Here is a 27,562-nt window from a genome sequence, read left to right as displayed (position 1 = left end):
ATATAATATGTGTTCAGTTATCTTTTCCCCTATTTTATCTAATTCTAATCTAGTCCAATCTGGCTTTTCCCTGGTTTGATAAAAATCTGATAGGTATCTTAATTGTGCGGCTCTATAATAATTTTTAAAGTTTGGCAGTTGTAAGCCTCCTTGTTTATACCATTCTGTTAATTTATCTAGTGCTATCCTCGGTTTCCCCCCTTTCCATAAAAATTTCCTTATTATTTTCTTTAACTCCTTGAAGAATTTCTCTGTCAGTTGTATTGGCAATGCCTGAAATAGGTATAATATCCTTGGAAAAATGTTCATTTTAATACAGTTTATCCTTCCTATTAGTGTTAGTGGTAAATCTTTCCAATGCTCTAAATCGTCCTGTAATTTTTTCATTAGTGGATAATAATTGAGTTTATATAGTTGGCCGAGATTTTTGTTTATTTGTACACCTAGGTATCTTATTGCTTGCATTTGCCATCTAAATGGTGATTCCTTCTTAAATTTTGAGAAATCCGCATCATTCATAGGCATTGCTTCACTTTTATTTACGTTTATCTTGTAACCCGACACTTCTCCATATTCCTTCAATTTCTTATATAATTCTTTTATTGATTAAGTACAATATAACATCATCCGCAAATAAACTGATTTTATATTCCTTGTCTTTTATTTTTATCCCTTTTATATTATTATCTATTCTTAGCAATTCTGCTAGTGGTTCCATAGCTAACGCAAACAATAAAGGTGATAGTGGGCATCCCTGCCATGTTGACCTGCTTAAGTTAAATTGCTTTGATACATGTCCATTTACTGTCACTTACGCTAACGGTCCCTTATATAATGCTTTAATCCAATTAATATACTTCTTTGGTAAACTGAATTTTTGCAATACTTTGAACAAATAATTCCATTCTACTCTGTCAAAGGCCTTCTCTACGTCTAAAGCAACTGCTACTGTTGGTGCTTTATTCCCTTCTACTGCATGAATTAAGTTAATAAATTTACAAATATTGTCTGTTGTGCGTCTTTTTTTGATAAATCCAGTTTGGTCTACATTTACCATTTTCGGTACATACTCTGCTAATCTGTTTGCTAATAGTTTAGCTATTATCTTATCTGTGTTAAGTAAAGATATTGGTCTATATGACGCTGGTGTGAGTGGATCTTTCCCTTGCTTTAGTATTACTGTAATTATTGCTGTTTTACATGAATCTGGTAAGCTTTGTGTTTTATCAATCTGGTTGATTACTTCCAGGATGGGCGGAATTAATAAGTCTTTAAATGTTTTATAGAATTCTATTGGGAATCCATCCTCTCCTGGTCTCTTATTATTTGGTAATTTTTTTATTATCTCTTGTATTTCTACTATTCCAAATGGCTCTGTTAATTTACTTTGTTCCTCTATTTGTAGTTTTGGTAGTTCAATTTTAGTTAGAAATTCATCTATTTTCCCTTCTTTCCCTTCGTTTTCAGTTCGGTATAATTGTTCATAGAATTCTCTAAAGTTTTCCTTAATTTCTTTTGGATTATATGTAATTTGCTTGTCTTTTTTCCTTGATGCCAATACCATTTTCTTAGCTTCTTCTGTCTTAAGCTGCCATGCTAGGATTTTGTACGTTTTTTCACCTAGTTCAAAATATTGCTGTTTTGTCTTCATTATATTCTTCTCCACCTTATATGTTTGTAGTGTTTCATATTTTATTTTTTTATCCGCCATCTTTATCTTTTAGTTGTATCTTCCTTCATTGCTAATTCTTTTTCTATATTTAGTATTTACCTTTCCAACTGCTCTGTTTCCTGATTATAGTCCTTCTTCATCTTGGTTACATAACTTATTATTTGCCCTCTAATGAACACTTTCATTGCATTCCATAGTATAAACTTATCTTTCACTGATTTCGTATTTATTTCAAAATACATTTTAATTTGTTTTTCAATAAATTCTCTAAAATCCTGCCTTTTAAGTAACATGGGGTTTAATCTCCATCTATACATTCTTGGAGGGATGTCCTTTAACTTTACTGTCAATATTAAGGGTGAATGGTCTGATAGTATTCTAGCTTTATATTCTGTTTTTCTTACTTTATCTTGCATACGAGCTGATAACAAAAATAGGTCTATTCTTGAGTATGTTTTATGTCTAGCCGAGTAATATGAATATTCCTTTTCCTTTGGGTGTTGTTTCCTCCATATATCCAAAAGTTGCATTTCTTCCATCGATTTAATTATAAATTTGGTTACTTTGTTCTTTCTGTTAATTTTTTTTCCCAGTTTTGTCCATATTTGAATCCAAATTCAGGTTGAAATCCCCTCCTATTAATATGTTCCCTTGCGTATCTGCTATCTTCAAAAAGATATCTTGCATAAACTTTTGATCTTCTTCATTAGGTGAATATACATTGAGTAGATTCCAAAACTCCGAATATATCTGACATTTTATCATTACATATCTCCCTGCTTGATCTATTATTTCCTCTTCTATTTTAAATGGCACATTTTTACTAATTAATATCGCTACTCCTCTTGCTTTTGAATTATACGATGCTGCTGTTACGTGTCCTACCCAATCTCTCTTTAATTTCTTGTGCTCCAATTCAGTTAAATGTGTTTCTTGCACAAATGCTATATCAATTTTTTCTGTTTTCAGTAAATTTAGCAGTTTCTTCCTTTTAATTTGGTTATGTATTCCATTAATATTTAAAGTCATATAGTTCAACGTAGCCATTTTATACTTTGTTTATCTTCCCTTTCCGTTTCTCCATCATTACCTTTCCTTCTTATCCATTTCTGTTTTCTTGTTTTGAACCCTTTATAAGACAACATTCCTAAAACATCAAACATTTTCTTTATTCTCCTATTTAAAACTTCTTTAGCCCCAATCTCCCCTTCCCCTCCTGAGTTGTCCTTTATCCCTTGTCGGACAACCACATCTCCCCTCTCCATTTGGATTTGCGAATTCACTCGCAAGCGTCAGCTGATTTTGCAGTGACCGTAACTCCTCCCCACCCGGCCCCCCCCAGAAAAGATTTCACTTTTCATATGTAACAAAGGTCACTCTTTTAATTCCCTCCTTATTCCCTCTATTCCATTTCCTTCCCTTATTAATTCTTGTCTATACTATCTATATTTTCCTCTAAATACGGATACATTCATGTATGCACATTATACATATACACACATATACCTCTTTACCCACATACATATAAATCGTGGTCATTTTTACTCTTATTACATGTCTTCATCTCTCTGTTTGTTTTGTAGTTGTTCTGCAAATTTCCTTGCTTCCTCTGGATCCGAGAATAGTTTTTTTCCATAAGATCGTTTTCGATGTATTGAACTCCTTCCTCTTCTTCAGGAGTTCAAAACTTGTGTGTCTTTTTAGTTCGCAGTCTTTTGTACTCTCGTTACACGTCTTCATCTCTCAGTCTATTTTGTAATTGTTCTGCAAATTTTCGTGCTTCCTCTGGATCCGAGAATAGTCTGTTTTGCTGTCCTGGAATAAATATTTTCAATACCGCTGGATGCTTTATTATAAATTTATACCCTTTCTTCCATAAAATCGCCTTTGCTGTATTGAACTCCTTTCTCTTCTTCAGGAGTTCAAAACTTATATCTGGATAAATGAAGATTTTTTGCCCTTTGTACTCCAGTGGCTTGTTGCCCTCTCTTACTTTTTCCATGGTTTTCTCCAGTACCTTTTCTCTTGTAGTATATCTTAGGAATTTTACTAAAATAGATCTTGGCTTTTGTTGTGGTTGTGGTTTAAAGGCCACTGCTCTATGTGCCCTTTCTATTTCCATTTCTTGCTGTAGTTCTGGACATCCTAGGATCCTAGGGATCCAATCTTTTATAAACTCTCTCATATTCTTGCCTTCTTCATCTTCCTTAAGGCCCACTATCTTTATGTTATTTCTTCTGTTATAATTTTCCATTATATCTATTTTCTGAGCTAACAGTTCTTGTGTCTCTTTAACTTTTTTATTAGATTCCTCTAATTTCTTTTTTAAGTCCTCTACCTCCATTTCTACTGCTGCTTCTCATTCTTCCACCTTGTCCATTCTTTTTCCCATTTCTGATAAGGTCATATCTATTTTATTCATTTTCTCTTCTGTATTGTTTATTCTTCTTAAATCATTAAATTCTTGCGCTTGCCATTCTTTAAATGACTCCACGTATTCTTTAATAAGAGAAAGTATATCCTTTGTCTTGCCTTTACCTTCTTCTTCTATTTCACTGTACTCTTCCTCTTCCTCTTCTTCTTCTTCTTCCTCTGGGTTGGCCATCTGTTGTTTCTTTGTTGTCCTTTTCTTCTCTTCTTTCTTGTTTTCGTTGTCTTCTATATTCTCCTCTTGCTGCAGCTGTTCTGCAGCTGTAATTGCCGGCTGTGGAGATCGACTCCCCAGCTGGTCACCCCTCCCGTCGGTGTGTTTTTTTGCATGCGCATCGCGCATGCGCGAGGAATCACGCATGCGCGGTTGCGCACTTTTACTTGGCTCAGCGAGCCATTTTTGTAGTCCACTTTCTACCGACCTGAGGGAGCGGGTTTCTCTCTCCACCGCGGGCCTCTTCGAACAGGTAAGGCCTTCTCCTTCTTCTTCCGTTGTCTTCTCTTCCTCTCTTCTTACCGTTGGTTTCGATTTTTCTTTTTTCGTCGCCATCTTCTTTCCACCTTTATACTCACTTTACTTTAATTTTTATTTTTGTGCCTTTGTGTTTTCCTTTGTTTTTTCCGACTTTTCTGGAGAGGGCTGGAGTTCACCGTCCGGCCACTACTCCATCACGTGACTCCTCCGGGAGAAGATGGTTGAGGTAAGCCTGGCAATGACCTTCTCATTGCTGACAACAAAGAGGTGGGGGGAGGAAGTATGGAGAAACACTCGTCTGTAAAGATCACAGTTGGCCTCGCCTCCTTTCTGCAACTGATTGTGGCATCTCTGAAATGGTCTGGTATGTTGTCCTCATCTATACAGAGAGATTGTATATTTATGACTGAACCACCAGATTTAGAACTTCTGCTCCCAAGGGTTGTTGATTTAAAAAAAAAATTGAATATGACCTTTCCTCCTGTTTGGCAATCAGGAGTAGCGGAAAAACTCAGTTAAATAGCTAATATTAGCTTGGAGTCAGGTGAACTTGGGTCAAAGACAGATTACCAGGTGAGGTTTGATGGCTTTCCACCCTTGCTAAATTCAATTTACACGACTGGGATGTAGCAAGCTATAATTGTGCTGAAGAACCCATGTATGTCATGGATTTGCTGAACCTCCTGTGCTCTTTCCATTCAATATCTGATCTTTAGATTGCAGGTTTTCTGCTGGATCTCCACCCTGAATTGCTTTGAGAGGAATGGTAGTTTCCAATTCAGGAATACTTTCCATCTGTGGTTAACTAAATCCTTAATTAACCCTATTAACCCATGATCCTCTATGGAGAGCAGTCAAGAACATCTTCATGGAGGTCAATATGGTGGATTTCTGTGCAGCCAATGTGGGCACTCTGATTCTTGTAGGCTGAGAGTCGATAGTTTATCAGTGAACTGTTATCGAAGAAAATTCAAATTTTGTTAGAATCAGAACCAGGATTTATTGTCATCAACAAGTCATGAAATTCAGTGTTTTGCGGCAGCATCACAGAGCAAACATTCATATTATAACCATCTTCCAACATTACTACAAAAATAAAATAAAAATAATAATAGGGCACAAAAAGTAAGGCAGTGTCTTTGGTTCATTGATTATTCAGGAATCTGATGGCAGCAGGAGAGAAGCTGTCCTTGTGCCGCTGAGTGCTCGTCTTTGAAAGCTTCAACATAGATTTTGATCCAACCTTTCTATTGATGCTGATGTTTCAAGGCCAGCAGATAAAATCAATTGAGCCAGTTCATGCATAGGTGATGTGGAAATCTTTGTGGTCTATTGCTTACACCATCTGAGGCCAGTGGCTGGACTAGAAGTGTTGCCATAATGTCTTGAGCTTGTCCCTCAGATGAAACAAAGTATTGTTTTTTGTCATAATTGTGCTCCAAAGGATTTTATCAGAATAATTCTGTTTCATTTTACCTTCTCTACTTCTTCCTTGCTGAAGATTTGCCAAAAGTGTATGCTTTATTCATATCGTGAATCTGAATACAAGTGGAAGTCTGTACATCGTTGCTTTTAACATGGGCTAAAGAGCATGGTCTTGATCCCACAACAGCAGTCATCAAGACAACTGAGACCAAGCTCTGCAGCATAGGCATTAATTATCATACAATGGTAAGCAGACATGTAGGTGCAAGCTCCAGCCACACGTGACCCATGCTCCCAAACTTCACACGTGACCCATGCTCCCAAACTTCACACGTGACCCATGCTCCCAAACTTCACACGTGACCCATGCTCCCAAACTTCACACGTGACCCATGCTCCCAAACTTCACACGTGACCCATGCTCCCAAACTTCACACGTGACCCATGCTCCCAAACTTCACACGTGACCCATGCTCCCAAACTTCACACGTGACCCATGCTCCCAAACTTCACACGTGACCCATGCTCCCAAACTTCACACGTGACCCATGCTCCCAAACTTCACACGTGACCCATGCTCCCAAACTTCACACGTGACCCATGCTCCCAAACTTCACACGTGACCCATGCTCCCAAACTTCACACGTGACCCATGCTCCCAAACTTCACACGTGACCCATGCTCCCAAACTTCACACGTGACCCATGCTCCCAAACTTCACACGTGACCCATGCTCCCAAACTTCACACGTGACCCATGCTCCCAAACTTCACACGTGACCCATGCTCCCAAACTTCACACGTGACCCATGCTCCCAAACTTCACACGTGACCCATGCTCCCAAACTTCACACGTGACCCATGCTCCCAAGCTTCACACGTGACCCATGCTCCCAAACTTCACACGTGACCCATGCTCCCAAACTTCACACGTGACCCATGCTCCCAAACTTCACACGTGACCCATGCTCCCAAACTTCACACGTGACCCATGCTCCCAAACTTCACACGTGACCCATGCTCCCAAACTTCACACGTGACCCATGCTCCCAAACTTCACACGTGACCCATGCTCCCAAACTTCACACGTGACCCATGCTCCCAAACTTCACACGTGACCCATGCTCCCAAACTTCACACGTGACCCATGCTCCCAAACTTCACACGTGACCCATGCTCCCAAACTTCACACGTGACCCATGCTCCCAAACTTCACACGTGACCCATGCTCCCAAACTTCACACGTGACCCATGCTCCCAAACTTCACACGTGACCCATGCTCCCAAACTTCACACGTGACCCATGCTCCCAAACTTCACACGTGACCCATGCTCCCAAACTTCACACGTGACCCATGCTCCCAAACTTCACACGTGACCCATGCTCCCAAACTTCACACGTGACCCATGCTCCCAAACTTCACACGTGACCCATGCTCCCAAACTTCACACGTGACCCATGCTCCCAAACTTCACACGTGACCCATGCTCCCAAACTTCACACGTGACCCATGCTCCCAAACTTCACACGTGACCCATGCTCCCAAACTTCACACGTGACCCATGCTCCCAAACTTCACACGTGACCCATGCTCCCAAACTTCACACGTGACCCATGCTCCCAAACTTCACACGTGACCCATGCTCCCAAACTTCACACGTGACCCATGCTCCCAAACTTCACACGTGACCCATGCTCCCAAACTTCACACGTGACCCATGCTCCCAAACTTCACACGTGACCCATGCTCCCAAACTTCACACGTGACCCATGCTCCCAAACTTCACACGTGACCCATGCTCCCAAACTTCACACGTGACCCATGCTCCCAAACTTCACACGTGACCCATGCTCCCAAACTTCACACGTGACCCATGCTCCCAAACTTCACACGTGACCCATGCTCCCAAACTTCACACGTGACCCATGCTCCCAAACTTCACACGTGACCCATGCTCCCAAACTTCACACGTGACCCATGCTCCCAAACTTCACACGTGACCCATGCTCCCAAACTTCACACGTGACCCATGCTCCCAAACTTCACACGTGACCCATGCTCCCAAACTTCACACGTGACCCATGCTCCCAAACTTCACACGTGACCCATGCTCCCAAACTTCACACGTGACCCATGCTCCCAAACTTCACACGTGACCCATGCTCCCAAACTTCACACGTGACCCATGCTCCCAAACTTCACACGTGACCCATGCTCCCAAACTTCACACGTGACCCATGCTCCCAAACTTCACACGTGACCCATGCTCCCAAACTTCACACGTGACCCATGCTCCCAAACTTCACACGTGACCCATGCTCCCAAACTTCACACGTGACCCATGCTCCCAAACTTCACACGTGACCCATGCTCCCAAACTTCACACGTGACCCATGCTCCCAAACTTCACACGTGACCCATGCTCCCAAACTTCACACGTGACCCATGCTCCCAAACTTCACACGTGACCCATGCTCCCAAACTTCACACGTGACCCATGCTCCCAAACTTCACACGTGACCCATGCTCCCAAACTTCACACGTGACCCATGCTCCCAAACTTCACACGTGACCCATGCTCCCAAACTTCACACGTGACCCATGCTCCCAAACTTCACACGTGACCCATGCTCCCAAACTTCACACGTGACCCATGCTCCCAAACTTCACACGTGACCCATGCTCCCAAACTTCACACGTGACCCATGCTCCCAAACTTCACACATGACCCATGCTCCCAAACTTCATTCAGGCCACACGCTTGGCCAACACATTCAACCTGGTCATTCATCACAAAGCATTTTTTATTCTATTATTTTCTATAGCCAGCTTGCCCTGTGACATACGTAAAATTATGAATGAGATCTTTCATTCTCTGACCACAAGGAAATCTGAAAGGACCAAACCAAATCCTTTACCTTCCCGAGGTATGTGCCTAGATCCAATTTGAATATCTTTGATAACTCTGTTATTTCTGCAACATTTAAATCTGGAGTGAATTATCACTTTTACCACAAGAAAATCAAATTGGAAATAAATAAAGGCATCTGATATGCTGCAATCTGTTATTTCTTTCAACAATCAGTGAATATTCATAATAGACTAATGCTAAGATGCACCTTGGAAGTAAAAACAATCTGAATAATAATTAGAGACACATATTTCTCAATTTACAGCAATAAAAAATGTCAATTGTGGAAGCTAAAGAAGCAGACTTCCAAAAAGGATTTCAAGCTATTGTAGCTAATCAATTTCAAATATATGGCTTGTTCTCATATTTCTGAACCTCAGGATCAAAAAGACATGGCTCTGAAGGCTGGAGAAGAACTCATTTAACGGATAGGCCATGATTGCTTTTTTACACGCAATTAAGCAAACTGAATGAGATAACTGCTGTATCAATAGCACTCCATCCTCCAAAGATCAAGTATATTCATTAATAAGTTAAAATCATGACTTACATGAAACTCCATGTAATCAAATGGATAAGAATTGGCATCAATTTCTTCTTCATCCATCATAAATAGCTTAAAGTCCAAAGAATTTGAACTGAAATGTTCTGTTCTTTCAACATAGGATCCATTTTCTGAAAAGTCAGCACATAATTGCATTAAAATTTTCTTTGGAAAACATTTTTGTAATCTACTGTAAACCTGAATTTTTGTTTTTGTTTTAAACATGCTTGTGAAATGCAGATAATATTGGTAAGGCAGCATCTACTGTGCATCCTGAAGACATACAAGTCAGCACTGGACTATAAAACTGGATTCATCTGCAAAAAGATTGGTATGAGATGGTGAATTCCCTTTCCTGAATGAAGAGAGAGAATGAGCGGAGTATGTTTGACAATCCAATAATAATTTTGTCAGATACATTGAAATGGATTTCATAATTTGTCATGATTGAATTCAACAATATAACCATCGGGCTGCTGTGATTCATGATTTATTTGACTGAATTTAAATTACAGTCATGTACATTGTGAGGTATCAATTGTAGACATGTTTGTTGTTAAATAGATCAAAACATTTTACAGTCAACAACAGCCATAAATCATTTTTCTCATCATTATTAGTTTCCTGAATGATGTAAAAAGCAGATTATTCAACCATGAAAACAAAGATATTTTTGAAAAAAAAATAAAATCAGAGCCATCCTCATCATTCCTTGAGCAGTGACAGTTAAATGACCTCAAATAAACTGATCATGGTCGTTCACAGCATGTCAATAATGTTTGGGACAGACACCTTTTTCCATTATTTGTTCCTGTGCTCCACATTTTTAAATTTGGAATTAAACATTTCACATGTAATTAAAGTGCACATTTCAGATTTTGTTCAAGGTTATTTATGTACATTTTGGTTTGATCATATAGAAATTACGGCATTTTTTAAAATAAACATAGCTTCCTCGTTTCAGGACACCATAATGTTTGGGACATTTGGCTTCACAGGTGTTTATGTTTACTCAGATATGTTTAATTGCTTCATTAGTGCAGGTACAAGAGAGCTGGACTTGCTTCTAAGCTTTTGATCACCTTTGGAGCCTGTAGTTGCCATTTTTCAACAGGAGGACCAGAGTTGTGCTATTATGAAGCTGAAAAACAAGAACAGTAAGAGCCATCGCCTAAACCTTTGGATTACCAAAATTAATAGTTTGGAACATTGTGACAAAGAACATACTGGTGAGCTCAGTTATCGCAATGGGACTGGGATTCCAAGAAAGATCTCTACTGCTGATGACTGAAGAATTCTCATCATAATGAAGAAAAATCCCCAAATGTATATCCAACACATCTTCAGGAGACAGATCAAGGACTACTGTCTGTAGAATATTTCATGTACAGAAATACAGTGGCTACTCTATACAATGCAAATTACTAGTTCACAACAGAAAGGTTGGCCATATTACAGTTTGCCAAGAAATATTTGAAAGACAGTGAAGAATTTTGGAAGAAATTCTTGTGGACTGATGAGAGCAAGATTAACCTGTATCAGAGCAAGAGCAAAGTGTGGAGACATAAAGGAAGTGCCCAAGATCCAAAGCATACTACCTTTCCCATGGTTTTCAACTTGCAATTCAGCCTCTATATTTTTATTCATGAAGTTTTCTGGAGACAGTAGACATTGACACATCCAAACCAGGCTCCTGCAGAATGTTTTTGATCTGTTGGACAAGTGTTTGGGGATTTTTCTTCATAACAATGAGAATTCTTCTGTCATCAGTAGTGGTTTTCCTTGGTCTATCAGTTCCTTTGCCATTACTGAGCTCATCAGTATGCTCTTTCTTCTTAATGATGTTCCAAACATTTGAGTTTTTGTAATCTTTAATGTAATTAATGCAAGGATTGGGCGATGTCCCTTACTGTTTTATTCTTGTTTTTTAGCCTTATAATGGCTTCTTTGACTTTCTCTGGTCCTCATGTTGAAACTCAGCAACTGTAGACTCAAAGGCAATCAAAAGCTTAGAAGGAAGCCTACCTCTCTTATACCTGCACCAATGAAGCAATTATATATACCCGAGTACTCACAAACACCTGTGAAGCCAAATGTCTCAAATATTATGGTTCCTTTAAGTGAAGGTATTACATATAAAAAATGCAGTAATTTCTACATGGTCAAACCAAAAGGTATATGAATAACTTTGAATAAAATCTGGAATGTGTACTTTAATTACATGTGAATTGTTTGATTTCAAATTTAAAACTGTGAACCACGGGCAAATAAAGGATAAAACATGTCTTTATTCCAAACATTATGGAGGGCACTACCATTCAAACATGCTATCTTCATCCCTTACCTTTTATTCATGCCCATTCCACCTCAGTTTGTCAAGGAAACATTTCTGCAAAAGTCACACTCTGTTGGGTTACAATTCCTTGTGGCTTCATTATTTTTCACAACGCAATTCCCATTCAAAGATACATTTGGGAAAAAGGACAAAACTCTACCAGATATTATTATAGGCTTCAAACAACCATGTGGGATTTTCTTAATTATGAGATATGGCTTCCAGGATGTAGTCCAGGAGGTGCCAGTGTTTGGATCGGGGATGCATCCAGGTGGTCTTAAGGCTGTCCCTCTGCTGAAAAAGGGTGTTTGTAATGACAAGTCGCTGTTCTGCGCAGAGCTCCAACAGGAGGCGCCCATTGTCGTTGCACTTGCCGACGCCATGCTTGCCCAGGATTCCTGGCCAGGTTTCTGAGTCTTTACCGACACGAGCGTTGAAGTCGCCCAGGATGACAACCTTGTCGGCTGTAGGGGTACGTTGGATGAGGTTGCGCAGGTCGGTGTAGAACTTGTTCTTTTCTGCTGGTTCCGCCTGGAGGGTTGGAGCATAGACACTGATGAGGGTGATGTGACGCTTGTTTTGAAGTGGGAGTCGCATGGACATGATTCGGTCCGAGAGGCCTGTCGGAAGGTTTTCGAGTTTGGAGGCAATGAAGCTCTTGACCATGAAGCCTACACCAGATAGGCGTCGTTCATCCGAAGGCTTGCCAGACCAGTAGAGTGTGTAGCCCGCGCCGCGTTCTTGGAGGCTGCCTACATCTGCCAGGCGGACTTCACTGAGAGCGGCTATGTCGATGTCAAGTCTGAGGAGTTCATGTGCAATGAGGGCAGACCGACGTTCAGGTCGGTGGCTGTCAGTCTTGTGCGAGAAAGTGACAAACAAGATGTGCTCCACACCAGGGTCATGCCTAGCGCGGAATGCCACACTGACCACCGGCTGGTTCGCTACAAGCTCAACCTTCACTTCAAGCCAAAGCCCAGGAACAATAAAGCCCCCAGAAAGAGGTTCAATGTTGGAAAACTGCAGTCAGACGAAGCGAGAGGAAACTTCCAGGCAAACCTCAAAGCAAAGCTCGACGTTGCAACCCGCCTCACGGACCCGTCCCCTGAAACCCTCTGGGATCAGTTGAAGGCTACCATACTGCAATCCACTGAAGAGGTACTGGGCTTCTCCTCCAGGAAAAACAAGGACTGGTTTGACGAAAACAGCCAGGAAATCCAGGAGCTGCTGGCAAAGAAGCGAGCTGCCCACCAGGCTCACCTTACAAAGCCGTCCTGTCCAGAGAAGAAACAAGCCTTCCGTCGCGCATGCAGCCAACTTCAGCGCAAACTCCGGGAGATCCAAAATGAGTGGTGGACTAGCCTCGCCAAACGAACACAGCTCAGCGCGGACATTGGCGACTTCAGGGGTTTCTACGAGGCTCTAAAGGCTGTGTACGGCCCCTCACCCCAAGTCCAAAGCCCGCTGCGCAGCTCAGACGGCAAAGTCCTCCTCAGCGACAAGATCTCCATCCTCAACCGATGGTCAGAACACTTCCAATCTCTTTTCAGTACCAACCGCTCAGTCCAAGATTCCGCCCTGCTCCAGCTCCCTCAACAGCCCCTAAGGCTAGAGCTGGATGAGGTTCCCACCCTGGATGAGACATATAAGGCAATCGAACAACTGAAAAGTGGCAAAGCAGCAGGTATGGATGGAATCCCCCCAGAAGTCTGGAAGGCTGGCGGCAAAACTCTGCATGCCAAACTGCATGAGTTTTTCAAGCTTTGTTGGGACCAAGGTAAACTGCCTCAGGATCTTCGTGATGCCACCATCATCACCCTGTACAAAAACAAAGGCGAGAAATCAGACTGCTCAAACTACAGGGGAATCACGTTGCTCTCCATTGCAGGCAAAATCTTCGCTAGGATTCTACTAAATAGAATAATACCTAGTGTCGCTGAGAATATTCTCCCAGAATCACAGTGCGGCTTTCGCGCAAACAGAGGAACCACTGACATGGTCTTTGCCCTCAGACAGCTCCAAGAAAAGTGCAGAGAACAAAACAAAGGACTCTACATCACCTTTGTTGACCTCACCAAAGCCTTCGATACCGTGAGCAGGAAAGGGCTTTGGCAAATACTAGAGCGCATCGGATGTCCCCCAAAGTTCCTCAACATGATTATCCAACTGCACGAAAACCAACAAGGTCGGGTCAGATACAGCAATGAGCTCTCTGAACCCTTCTCCATTAACAATGGCGTGAAGCAAGGCTGTGTTCTCGCACCAACCCTCTTTTCAATCTTCTTCAGCATGATGCTGAACCAAGCCATGAAAGACCCCAACAATGAAGACGCTGTTTACATCCGGTACCGCACGGATGGCAGTCTCTTCAATCTGAGGCGCCTGCAAGCTCACACCAAGACACAAGAGAAACTTGTCCGTGAACTACTCTTTGCAGATGATGCCGCTTTAGTTGCCCATTCAGAGCCAGCTCTTCAGCGCTTGACGTCCTGCTTTGCGGAAACTGCCAAAATGTTTGGCCTGGAAGTCAGCCTGAAGAAAACTGAGGTCCTCCATCAGCCAGCTCCCCACCATGACTACCAGCCCCCCCACATCTCCATCGGGCACACAAAACTCAAAACGGTCAACCAGTTTACCTATCTCGGCTGCACCATTTCATCAGATGCAAGGATCGACAATGAGATAGACAACAGACTCGCCAAGGCAAATAGCGCCTTTGGAAGACTACACAAAAGAGTCTGGAAAAACAACCAACTGAAAAACCTCACAAAGATAAGCGTATACAGAGCCGTTGTCATACCCACACTCCTGTTCGGCTCCGAATCATGGGTCCTCTACCGGCACCACCTACGGCTCCTAGAACGCTTCCACCAGCGTTGTCTCCGCTCCATCCTCAACATCCATTGGAGCTCTCACACCCCTAACGTCGAGGTACTCGAGATGGCAGAGGTCGACAGCATCGAGTCCACGCTGCTGAAGATCCAGCTGCGCTGGATGGGTCACGTCTCCAGAATGGAGGACCATCGCCTTCCCAAGATCGTATTATATGGCGAGCTCTCCACTGGCCACCGTGACAGAGGTGCACCAAAGAAAAGGTACAAGGACTGCCTAAAGAAATCTCTTGGTGCCTGCCACATTGACCACCGCCAGTGGGCTGATAACGCCTCAAACCGTGCATCTTGGCGCCTCACAGTTTGGCGGGCAGCAGCCTCCTTTGAAGAAGACCGCAGAGCCCACCTCACTGACAAAAGGCAAAGGAGGAAAAACCCAACACCCAACCCCAACCAACCAATTTTCCCTTGCAACCGCTGCAATCGTGTCTGCCTGTCCCGCATCGGACTGGTCAGCCACAAACGAGCCTGCAGCTGACGTGGACTTTTTACCCCCTCCATAAATCTTCGTCCGCGAAGCCAAGCCAAAGAAAGATATGGCTTCCCAAAAGAAAAAGAACAGAAGTACAAAAACATAGGCATAGACAAATGGTAAATTATGGGTAGGTTGCCCGCACCAGAAGACAGGGTGAAATGTCCCAACCACGTGGAGAACTGTGTTTGAATCATACCACAGCAGCTGAGAATTTTAAATTCAAATAATCTGGATTTTTTTTTAAATTAAAACAAAATCTAGCCTCAGTAATAATAATCATGAAACTACTGAATTGTCATAATCATACCAGTATCTTTCAGGGAAGGAAATCCTTGCCCATTCTGACCTCCATTTGACTTCAGTCTTACCAATGTGATCGACTCTTAACTGCTTCCTCAGTTCAATGATAATTCAGTATGGTCAACAAATTTAAGCACTGCCAGAAATGTCCGCACCATATAAATGAATAAATTGTGGGGGGAAAGGCTGGAAGATGTTAATTACAGGTGTCTTACCTTTTATCTGGGATCATTGGAACTGGACACCTGCCATTGTTTGGAATCTTCTGGATTTCAGAATCACTCCTAGCCCTCACCATCCGGCCCCCACCTCCACACCCTGGCCAACTCCACACCCCCCCAACCTGGTCGCCATCAGGCCGGCCATCCATCACCACTCCCTGACCCCTCCCTGTCACCACCCCACCCAACACCCCTGCCCATCAGCTCCCCCTTACCAGACTATTTTGCACCCTATTCCAAACATGGGTGTTGTTTTTGACCAGCGCATTGGTTAGGTGGAGGTTGGAGGCCCGGAAGCTCAGACAAAAAGGAAGCCAGCGTCGGCTGCTCGGAGCCAGTCCCCAAGTGGGACAAAAGGCCAGACACGAGGTGCAGAGCTGCAGAAGAAGCAGGCTGTTGGGGCAGTGGAGTAGAGCGCTGGCAGCTTTCAGGCGCTCCACTAAATCATTAGCAAGATGCACCCCACCAGCGCTGCACCATCCTTCTCAAGCACCACCCACCAGCGTCAGAGTGGTTTTAGATGCATGGGGAATTATGGGTAAGGAAGCCAGCCATTGCTTCCGTATTGAGTCAACTGCCACCTGCTTCTTTCCCACCGGGTGCTGGGGGCAGAGAGTCACTTTTCTACTGAAGGTAAGAGGGGGTACCCATGGGGGTGTGGATGGGTACGACAGGGACTTTGAAAACAGAGCATTTATTCCAGGAAATTAACGTTACTTATGTGTAATGTCATCTACCGAAAAAGTGCCAGTTTTTGGAGGTTGCTGGTGTTCAGAATCCCAGATAAAAAGTTAAGGCCCTTGTACTGATCATCAGCAGAAGCCATTAGACAGTGTGTAATTAGAAAATACAAACAATTAAGAGGATACAGATACATTCTAGTTCATATCTTAAGATATTTATAACCCTTCTCTAAGAATAACAAATAAAATCTCAATATTTTTATTTTCAATTACAAATCTCTGCATGTGATGAATCAATCAGCTCAACAGTTGTGAGGAACCTGCAACATTATAGTTTTATAGAATATTACAGCACAGTTCAGTACAGGCCCTTTGGCCTATGATGTTGTGCCGACTTTGATATACCAAAAAGAAACTTTTAAAAAACACTAAACCTTTCTGACCACATAACCCTCTATTTTTCTTCATCCATGTGCCTGCCTAAGACATTAAAAATGGGCTTGATAGCAGATGGTATTACAGGTAGTCTCCGTTTTATGAATATTCACTTTTACAAAGAAACTATGTTTGCTATCTGAAAGAAATTTGAATGCGTTTTCGCTTTTATGAAAATAGCCTTCAATTGTACTGGTCAAGAATCACTTATCTGAAATGCTTGGGACCAGATGTTCTTTTGGTTTTTATGGATTTTGGAGTAATGAGCTTTTTGAGCACCGACATGATACCACAAGTGAAAAATTCACATGAACTTACCAAGCAAAACAAAACTTGATCTCTTCTTACAAAAGAAGACCACCATCCCATTGCCGCTGCTGGTCTTGGACTACAGTCCCCACTTCATCCTGGGAGCCCGAGGTGACTTCTTCGATGCAGATGGCACCACACCCAGTGTTGAGAATGGAGTCACCGTCACGGATTCTGGCTGCAGCCGATGCTGAAGACTTGGGCCCAGCTCTGTTTGGAATCCTCCTGGCCAGAATCAAAGATCTCTCTTTTTTAAAAAAACTCTTATTGTAATCAAAATGGCGCCAGCAGAGCATCAGAATCCCAAAATGGGCAAGTCAGGTGTTGAATTTTGTATTCTCCACTTGTGACATCATGTCAATGCTAAAAAAAAATGTTTTTGAATAAGAGGTACTTGAACTGCAGCTAATGGGTCTTCGCTTTACACCATTTCAGCTTACAGAAGGTTTTATAGGGATACTCTAGTTTCATAAAATGGGGTATACCTGTCATCTGAATGTTGGAGGAGGCTATCAAATGCATACAATTTACTTCAAATGGATCAAATGATCATTGCTCTTCAAAGTAAATAAAGACCATCATTCATACCTTAGTAACATACATCAGCATTTCTATGAAAACCTGATAGAATTTCATTTCTTGAGCTTGGAACAGGTAACATTTAGGTTATCGGAACACAAGTATCCCATCACATCGACTTCACTGCATTTCTCCTGAAGATTCTTGAGTGTTCAACAAAATGCTTTTACTGTATATTATCTATGGTTAAAATATCTCATTTCACTTCTGCATGATGGAGAATGACAACAAAAATGTCTACATTTCAGTGGCATTACTCAGCAAAAGCCCAGCTAGTACTTGTTACAGAACAAGGTGGAGTGAATAGAACAGTTTCTCAATAATACCATAGGTTCTGTCCACAGCTCTCATCTATTTGCTACAATTAAAATAATGATATGACAAAGATCAGTCAATAATATCATGCACTCAGAGAATGTCAGTGAAATGAAGGGGAGGAGGTTATCTGGTTCAGGAATAATGACTGGAACATAGAGGTAACCCCAAAATAAAATTATTGGCATTCTCCTGATCATTGCCTGAAGTGGCACAAAATGTGGACATTCCACAATCAGACAATGTCTTTATTGCTTTTAATTGGTCTAACTTGGATTGGAAAGGATTTGGATGTTGGATTTGTAGTTAAAATTATGTGTTCTTATCAAAGTTTGGATATCACTTCACATCTATGTGTTGATGCCACTGAGATAAAATTTCATTGTCAAAAAGATATAATTGTCATGTTCATAAAATATAACAGCTCATTAACTTTCTCAGGCTGCAACAATAGCTTCATTTAATTTACCAATATTATGTTTGCAACCCTATTTGTTTCTTGACATGAGAATGAGATGAGTTGTGGTAAACAGTGATTGGAAAGCATCTGGCCAATTTTACTGACCTACTGATCATCAACAGGGCATCAGCACTCCTACTTACAAAAGGAGAACAAGTTGAAGATGCATGATGTCTAGCTCTGAAAATTCAATAGTCTAGAAGAAAAAAAATAATCTTTTACCTAGAACCTGCAGAGATGTGTGGTTTGGGGTGACACGCAACAAAACCTTGAGAGATTGAGGTACCTGCAGGTTCAGTTGTAGTGTGCAAAATGGTGGAATATACTCCAATCCACAAACTCCTAATCAGAAGGAGGTTGCTATCAATAAACAAAATTTGTCACAGTCATCCAAAATTCTATTACTTATTGAATCACATTGACTTTTGCCTTTGATTGGCAACAGGTGCATAGGCCATATCTGAGGATTATTTTTATCCTTAAAATGGTGGTCTTTACAATTTGCATTTCATCCTATCTGCAAATCTTTGTGCCATGACAAATTGCAGCCAACTGTCACCATTAAAAAAAAATGGAAAGAAAAGAGCTCAACTTGTGAAATGTTCAATTGAAATGTGTGAATATATTTTCTATTTAAATCATTGGTAAATGCTGCCCTCTGTAGAGGGATCGTGTTAAATAACCCTGATACCATACATTAGGAAACAGTATTTAATGGCAAACTAATCTAATATACAGTACATTTCAGAACTGTACAGTGTGAACAATCTATGAGAAGAAAAATATATTGCCTTTTTCCTCTGTTCTTTCACAAAATAGAGCTTATATTGTTAATATGGATAACTTTACACAAATTAAATGAATCATTAATCATTCTGGCTAATGCTAGAACAATGATAGGACCCAAGCTAGTTTTAATCTGGAGCTCTAACTGCATTAAGGATGAAAGATTATCTCTCTGGGAATAATATAAAAAATTGATGCATCTCATATAATAGCATATAATTGAAGAGGTACTTAATTTACACGAATGAAAAAACAGAAATGCTGGAGGAACTCAGCAGGTCTCACAGCATCCATAGGAGGTAAAGATAGATGAAACTATCTTTACCTGATGTTTCAGGCCTGAACCCTTCTTTAAGCTATGAAAGTAGGACTACAATGAAAGTGTAGGCAGACTTTTGTATTTCACTTATTTAATGGCATATGAGGCATCTTCAAAAAAATTTCCATTTCAAAATGTCTGGCGTCAACATTTAAGATTTACTTGTCAATATTATTCAAATGACTCAAGAAAGTATTTTCCATTTATTCATGTGTTATTCTCCATTTCCCAGTCAGTGACCTGTAACCTCAAAAAAATAACAAAGATGGTTGATGAAGAGATAATTTTATGCTCTGGATTTGCATCCAATGGGAATTAAACCATCAATTTTGTTTCACACAAGAGACTTGTGTCAAATCCAAATTGCAGAAACAAAAGGGAAATATCTATTTTATAAATGAAAAAAAAATCAAAACAAACTGCACAAATGACAAATGTACCAGGACAGGCAGCATCTGTAAAAAGAGAAAGTAAGTTCATCAATCAGGTCAAAGACACTTCTTCAGATCTGATAAAGAGTCTTCAACCTGAAACATTAACTCTGTTTCTCTTTCCACAAATGATGCCTGACTTGGGAAGAGTTTTCAGCATTTGCTGTTATTTTTTTACCTCATCTTAAGTTAACTTTTATTTTTATTCTTAACTGCTGAAAATGTATGCTCACACTATTGGGATATCTAACACCATTAAGGTTCAGGTGGAGCAAAAGCATTGGGTACTTCCTGCACAGTTTCAAGGAGGGGTGTGAGGAAGGTTGATTACATTTTGCTCCTGAAGCACTGGTCGTCTATGCCAATCTATTTCAGTCTTGTGGGTCTTGGATGCCCCCAGAGTGTTACTCGGATCAATGACTATTAAAGGAGGATTGCATGGACAGTTTAGTTTGTTTTGGATTTTGCATCGATTAAAGATGATCAGATGGTCAGAGTTTAACTTTTGCAGCAACTTTTATTGAGAGAATATCCAGGAAATTCAGGACTAAAGTCTGCTCATTTCTTCCTTTTTATAAAAAAAGGAACTTTACTGCAGAAGGGATCTCCATCTCTGCATAATGCTATTTTGACTCAAACTTACATTCTTTATTTTGCTTTTTTCAGTTTGCACAGGAGCCTAACCAATACAAATTATTTTCTGTCATCTGTAACTACCACTTTCATATACTGACAATCCTTTGACTTTCTGCATTATGGTACACCACCGGCCTACTGCAGGGGGCAACCTCTGTACCTGCAAGAGTGTACCACAGGCCTACTGCAGGGGGCAACCTCTGTACCTGCAGGAGTGGACCACTGGCCTACTGCAGGGGGCAACCTCTGTACCTGCAGGAGTGTACCACCGGCCTACTGCAGGGGGCAACGTCTGTACCTGCAGGAGTGTACCACAGGCCTACTGCAGGGGGCAACCTCTGTACCTGCAGGAGTGGACCACTGGCCTACTGCAGGGGGCAACCTCTGTACCTGCAGGAGTGTACCACCGGCCTACTGCAGGGGGCAACCTCTGTACCTGCAGGAGTGTACCACCGGCCTACTGTAGGGGGAAACCTCTGTACCTGCAGGAGTGTAAAGGGGACAGGACAACACTTGGCGGGCTGTCAATCAGTCAGCCTGAATGGATCAAGTCCCACCCAGTCGGATGTCAATCACCCTCCAGGATATAAGCCTGCGCCAGCCTCCAAAGTCTCACTCAGAGTTACTGTAGCAACAGCCAGCCTCTGTGGAAGTCTTTGTGGATTAAAGCCTGTTGTACAGTCTTTACCTTGTGTGTGTCTGGTTCTGTCTAACAGCGCACCACAATAAAACTCTGTTACAACAGTATTTAATACTTAAAATAGGAATTACTGTAAAACGAAATGGAAGCAGGAATAGGTTATATGGGTCCTTGAGTTTGCTCCACTATTCAATAACAATACAGCTGATCTCCTTCTCCCCCCCCCACCCCTCACCCAACATAAAGTACATAGAGTGGCTGCCTCATTGCTCCATTTACCACCTTGAATTGCAGTGCTGTGTGATGTTTGCACATTCTCCACACAACAGTGTGGGTTTTCCCCACATACTCTAGTTTCCCCTCTCTTCCCAAAGATATGTGATTTAATGTTAATTGGTCACTGTAAATTTCAACCCCCACACCTTCAACAGTGAGAGATGGGACCTTGCAGCAGCTGAGAAAAATGTGGGGAGAACAAAAAAAAACATTATTTGATGATAAACATGGACTTAGCGGGCCAAAATCCCAGTTTCTCTGCTGTATGACCTCCCCTACCCTCTTCCTAGATACTTTGATCCCATTAAAATTCCATAATCAATTAATCTCTGTTTTAATACAATCAATGACTGAGCAGGCACAGCTCTCTTGGAAAGAGAATTGCAAAGATGTATTATTGCCTGAGTGAAGCCATTTTGCCTCATGGGCTCCCTCTTATATCTAGGCTGTAATCCTGAGTAATTGACTTTCTGCAAATGAAAAAAAAATTCTCCCATCAACCTCTCAAGCCCACGAAAAATTAAAAAAATTATTTAAATTACTTCACCTAATTTAAAAAAAAATTCTAGAGAATAGACATGGCCTACCAAATCTTTCCTCATGAGTCCTGGCATCACAGGAACAACACTCCCACAAGGACAAGAATGTCCTTTATTTTATTAAGTAAGGCAACTGAAGCTGATCTCACCGAGGCTCTATACAATTTCAATAAAACATATTTATTGTTTTTTGCTATAGAATTTGATTAGGTCAACACACCACTCGTCTTCTTAAATGCCTGCTACATGTGCACTACCTTTCAGAGTCTTCTCTGCAAGGACAACTATTTCCTTGTGAAAAACTAGGTTTTCTGATCACTGGATTGGTGTTTTTCCTCAGGAGTTAATAACCTCACAAGGATAGATTTGCTATGTGATAAATTTGTTCACTTTCTGTTCTGAATTCCTCTCAATTTGTATGTTTACTGGTGGACGCTTATTGCCAAGACATTATTTACATGTTTAAAGATAACTCAGTGTTTGCTCTTTCTGTGCAAATTTACACCTTGGTCATTAGTATCTTCATTACATAAATCAACAATTTAGTTCTTCCTACAAGAGCCACTAGATTGCATGAAAACAGCTAACCGAAATAACATTTAAAAAATTGAATTTGAATCTACAGATTGAAAAAAAATCTGTAAAAAAAAAATCAAAGGCCTCAACTTTAAAAAAATTTAGAATTAACAAAATCCACCAGAATTGAAAATTACACCAGTATCTGAGTAGATTATACCAACTGTATTTTGCAGGAAAAACTTAGCAGTTCTGTTCATCATTTCCAGCACTTACCCACACAGCATCAACAAGCTGTGGACTTCCATTCATTCATAGACAAACACAGAAGTTCTGAATTTCTTGACCATTGGCCATTCCATTACCAAACTCCTCTTGATTTCTTCATGTGAATTTTGAGGCCAGTGACAAAAGGTTATTTTTATCAACACAGTAACATTTATGATGTTAAATTTGCTCAAATGAATGGTGCTATGTTAACCTGGCTCATCACTTTCAATGGAAAAAAAGTGATTTCAAGTGTTTTCAGGCATTTAAAAATTATTTTGAGTTACTTTTAAAATATTTGTCTTTTAAAATGCAACAACAAATGTAAAATGATCAGAAAATAAATGTTAGTTTTGAATTTCTTTTACATTTCAAGTCGTCAGAGATTGGTAGGGGGGGTGGGGAGAGGTGGAAAATCAGTGTTTTCACTGATGTGAATTGCCAGTTGTCAGCTTTTAGTCAAATTTTGTGGCCAAATCTTGCTGACTCCTTGTGCGATTTCTCTTGCCATCAAGATTCGGTAAAGTGCAGGCCACAGTCCCAGTAGGATGGCCCGATTCCACAATCCTGCTGGTAAATTTCATTAGCTTAAGTGGATTTGAAATCAGTTTAGCTGGATAGGAGGATGGGGGGAGGGGAAGAGAAGAAGGAGTTTAGAGTAGCAGGATAAAATGTGAGGATGATTGTCATAGGAACTTAGTTGTTTGGAACTGGAAAAGGCATTGCAAGGAAACTCACCCTGATAGATTTCCTTTTAGAACTACAGAAAATACAGGAAATACTCCACTGACCAGGCAGCATCTGTGAGGAGAGAATCAATCATGTTTCAGGTCAACGATCTTTCATCATGAATGTTAACCCTATATCTCCAATCACAGATGTTGTTTGCCTAATCTGCTGTTTCCATCATTTTATGCTTTTGTTTCAGATTTTCTGCTTTTTTGTTCAATGACCTTTCCTTTATTGACATTTCTAAATGAGGATTGTGAATCGATCACGTTCAACAACTAATCTGATGTATTTTTACTTAATAATTATTATATTTTTCAATTTTAGTTTCCCAGCAAATAGATTCCCAGCTCATTTTTCTTTTGCAATTCCACATCAAAAATGAAAAATAATTATATTCTGATGCAAATTAAGCAGCCTGAAAATGTCAGATATTGTGCTTTATGATTAATTTTTCTTTTATTATTTACCAGTATTTTTTTCTTCACATCCTGGATAAGGCCATTTCTGGTTTCATTTGTCTCTGTTGCTTCTTTACACTCTCACATTTTCAATACTCAGTAATCCTAACAAAAATAGCATGCTAAAGCTTCACAGGATTAAAAAAAAGTCACCAAGGAATTTAATTTTTGCTCCCTTTAAAAGCGATTTCCAAAAATTGAGGTCAAAACCAAAACATTTCAACTATTTGCATTTCTCTGACTGTTCCCTTCTTCCCATCTCTCTAAGATGTGCCAGTTGTGAAGTGAACAGTAAACTTGCTCCTGGTAAAAGGGGGAGTGGGGGCATTGTTTATCGGCTGTGAGAGTGAATTGGTGAATGAGATACAAGGAGGGGAATGGAGTTGATGGGCCAAACAGCTTCCTTCTTTATCACAAAATATGAGATACAAAACATAGAACAGGTCCTTCACCCACAGGTCTGTGCTGAACATGATGTCCGAATCAAACTAAAATTCTGCTGCTTGCACTTGATGAATATTCCTCCATCCTCTTCATAATCATGGATCTGTATGGAAGCCTTAAATGTTAATATTGTATCTGCTTCCACCACTTTTTCTGGCATCCCATTCCAGGTATCCTCCACTCTCTGTGCGAAATATTTGGCCTTAAATATATGTCCTCCAGCGTGGAACACTTTTACAATGATGGGCCATTGTATTAATGAACGTCATGATCTTATAAACCTCTATCAAGTCTTCCCTCAGTCTCTGATGATACAGAGCAAACAACCAAAGCTTCTCCAAATCTCATACCCTCTAAAGCAGGCGACATCCTAGCAAACCTCTCTGTAACCTTTTCATAGCCTCAACCAAGATTGCACAGTTTTCCATGTGTAGACTAACCCACATTTTATATTGCTGCCACAAGACTGCCTTCCTTGCCCATCGAAGCCAAGCACTTTGCATGCCTCCCTTAACACCCTCCGTACTGGTGACCACTTTCAAGTATATAAAAAAACTGAACCCCCAAATACCTCTGCATATCAATGTTTTCAAAAGTCCTGTCATTAAATGCTTATATTCCCTTTACCTTTGGCCTCCCAAAGGTAACACCTCAGTTGCCCAGATTAATGTCCATTTGGCATTTTTCTGTGCATATCCATAACAGAACTGTATCCTGTTGTACTCTTTGATAGCCCTCAACACGGTCAATAACTCGAGCAATCTTTTTCATCTGCAAGTTACTAATCCAGCCACATTCTACAGGTGTAATGTGGACAGCATTCTAGCTGGTATTATCACTGTCTAGTAAGGAGGTGCCAATGCTCAGAACAAGAAAAATCTCCAGAGTGTTGTTAATTCAGCTTCCAACATTATGGGCACAAGTTTTCACTCCACTGAGGACATCTACAAGAGGTGGTGTCTTAAGAAAGCAGCCTCTATCCTCAAAGACCTCCACCATCCAGGCTGTGCCCTCTTCCCTCTGCTACCATCAGGGGAAAAAAGGTACAGGAGCCTGAAGATGAGCACTCAGCAGCACAAGGACACCATCTGATTCCTGAATGTACATTGAACCATAGACACTGCCTTACTTTGACTTTTTTTGGCACTATTTTTATTTATTTTGTAATGTGGTTTATATAAATATTTGCACCCATTATGCTGTAGCAAAACAATAAATTTTGTGACATGCTTACGACAATAAATTCACCTATCACAACACTCTCTCTTTGGTTTGGCTTCGCGGACGAAGATTTATGGAGGGGGTAAAAAGTCCACGTCAGCTGCAGGCTCGTTTGTGGCTGACAAGTCCGATGCGGGACAGGCAGACACAATTGCAGCGGTTGCAAGGGAAAATTGGTTGGTTGGGGTTGGGTGTTGGGTTTTTCCTCCTTTGCCTTTTGTCAGTGAGGTGGGCTCTGCGGTCTTCTTCAAAGGAGGTTGCTGCCCGCCAAACTGTGAGGCGCCAAGATGCACGGTTTGAGGCGTTATCAGCCCACTGGCGGTGGTCAATGTGGCAGGCACCAAGAGATTTCTTTAGGCAGTCCTTGTACCTTTTCTTTGGTGCACCTCTGTCACGGTGGCCAGTGGAGAGCTCGCCATATAACACGATCTTGGGAAGGCGATGGTCCTCCATTCTGGAGACGTGACCCACCCAGCGCAGCTGGATCTTCAGCAGCGTGGACTCGATGCTGTCGACCTCTGCCATCTCAAGTACTTCGACGTTAGGGATGAAAGCACTCCAATGGATGTTGAGGATGGAGCGGAGACAACGCTGGTGGAAGCGTTCTAGGAGCCGTAGGTGGTGCCGGTAGAGGACCCATGATTCGGAGCCGAACAGGAGTGTGGGTATGACAACGGCTCTGTATACGCTTATCTTTGTGAGGTTTTTCAGTTGGTTGTTTTTCCAGACTCTTTTGTGTAGTCTTCCAAAGGCGCTATTTGCCTTGGCGAGTCTGTTGTCTATCTCATTGTCGATCCTTGCATCTGATGAAATGGTGCAGCCGAGATAGGTAAACTGGTTGACCGTTTTGAGTTTTGTGTGCCCGATGGAGATGTGGGGGGGCTGGTAGTCATGGTGGGGAGCTGGCTGATGGAGGACCTCAGTTTTCTTCAGGCTGACTTCCAGGCCAAACATTTTGGCAGTTTCCGCAAATCACAACACTGATCACTGCACATCACCATTGGTTGTCAGCCTCCAGTCTGAATAACAGCATTCCACCACCATCATCTATCTTTCACGAGCCAGCTAATTTCGCATTCATACTATCAACTTAACATGGATCTCATGCATCTGCACCTTCTGAATCAGACTACCTGAGGGACCATGTCAAACACCTTTAAACATTGAACACAATCTTTCATATGCATGATTTGTCGTTTGTACTTCATAAAAAGCAAATCAGGCTTTTGCCATAGAATTGATGAAATACCCGCATAAAATTTAGCAAAAAGATGTAAAAGAATTACACTAAAATTAACAGCCAATAAGTGACCTATAGTATAACCTTTTGTACTTTCATCAGATGCAGACGAGATGATATGTAATCAGCGTGAGGTACTAATTTAACTTTTCTCTTTTATCCCGATTTGCTCCACTTGAATACCCTTCACTAAATCACGATGTTGAACAGTTCCTTTTCAAGGCACTTCATGCTGTGAAGCTTCACCAATTAAAATATATGTATAAAACACTGCTTTAAAAGACAAAGATGGAAAAAGCAAATGCAGTGCAAAGGCTACTTTCAATTAAAATGTTGACAATTTCTGGTGTTAAACTAACTGATGTCTTGGTGTAACAATTGATTAAATCACAGATATCTCCAGTTTTCTCCCATTTATAAAGGGATGCTTTGTTTTCCAATGTGAAGCTTTCCCCATGCAAATATTTATGAGATGCATGAACTTATCACAAGACATTCTTCCCACAGAATCATGTGCATTCACTAATACTGCCACTTTGAACAAATGCTGTAGTATCCTCAATATATTAAATTTTAGGATCAAGTAACTGTAAAAT

The 27,562-nt window shown here is 41.1% G+C and overlaps 1 protein-coding gene across 7 annotated transcripts in view; it reads right to left on the bottom strand.

The window, feature by feature from the left end:
- The window catches only part of LOC138753515 (formin-like), a 395,939-nt gene that overhangs the window by 348,346 nt on the left and 20,031 nt on the right, over positions 1–27,562 (bottom strand). For all 7 annotated transcript variants that reach the window (XM_069916622.1, XM_069916621.1, XM_069916624.1 and 4 more), the window contains one exon: positions 9,465–9,589. In XM_069916622.1, the coding sequence (XP_069772723.1) occupies positions 9,465–9,589 (125 nt within the window). The remainder of the gene's footprint in view (positions 1–9,464; positions 9,590–27,562) is intronic.

The sequence above is a fragment of the Narcine bancroftii genome, chromosome 2 (assembly GCF_036971445.1).
Source record: "Narcine bancroftii isolate sNarBan1 chromosome 2, sNarBan1.hap1, whole genome shotgun sequence".
NCBI classification, from domain to species: domain Eukaryota; kingdom Metazoa; phylum Chordata; class Chondrichthyes; order Torpediniformes; family Narcinidae; genus Narcine; species Narcine bancroftii.
Note: the sequence above shows the minus strand (reverse complement) of the source record. Positions and strands in the feature narration are given on the sequence as shown.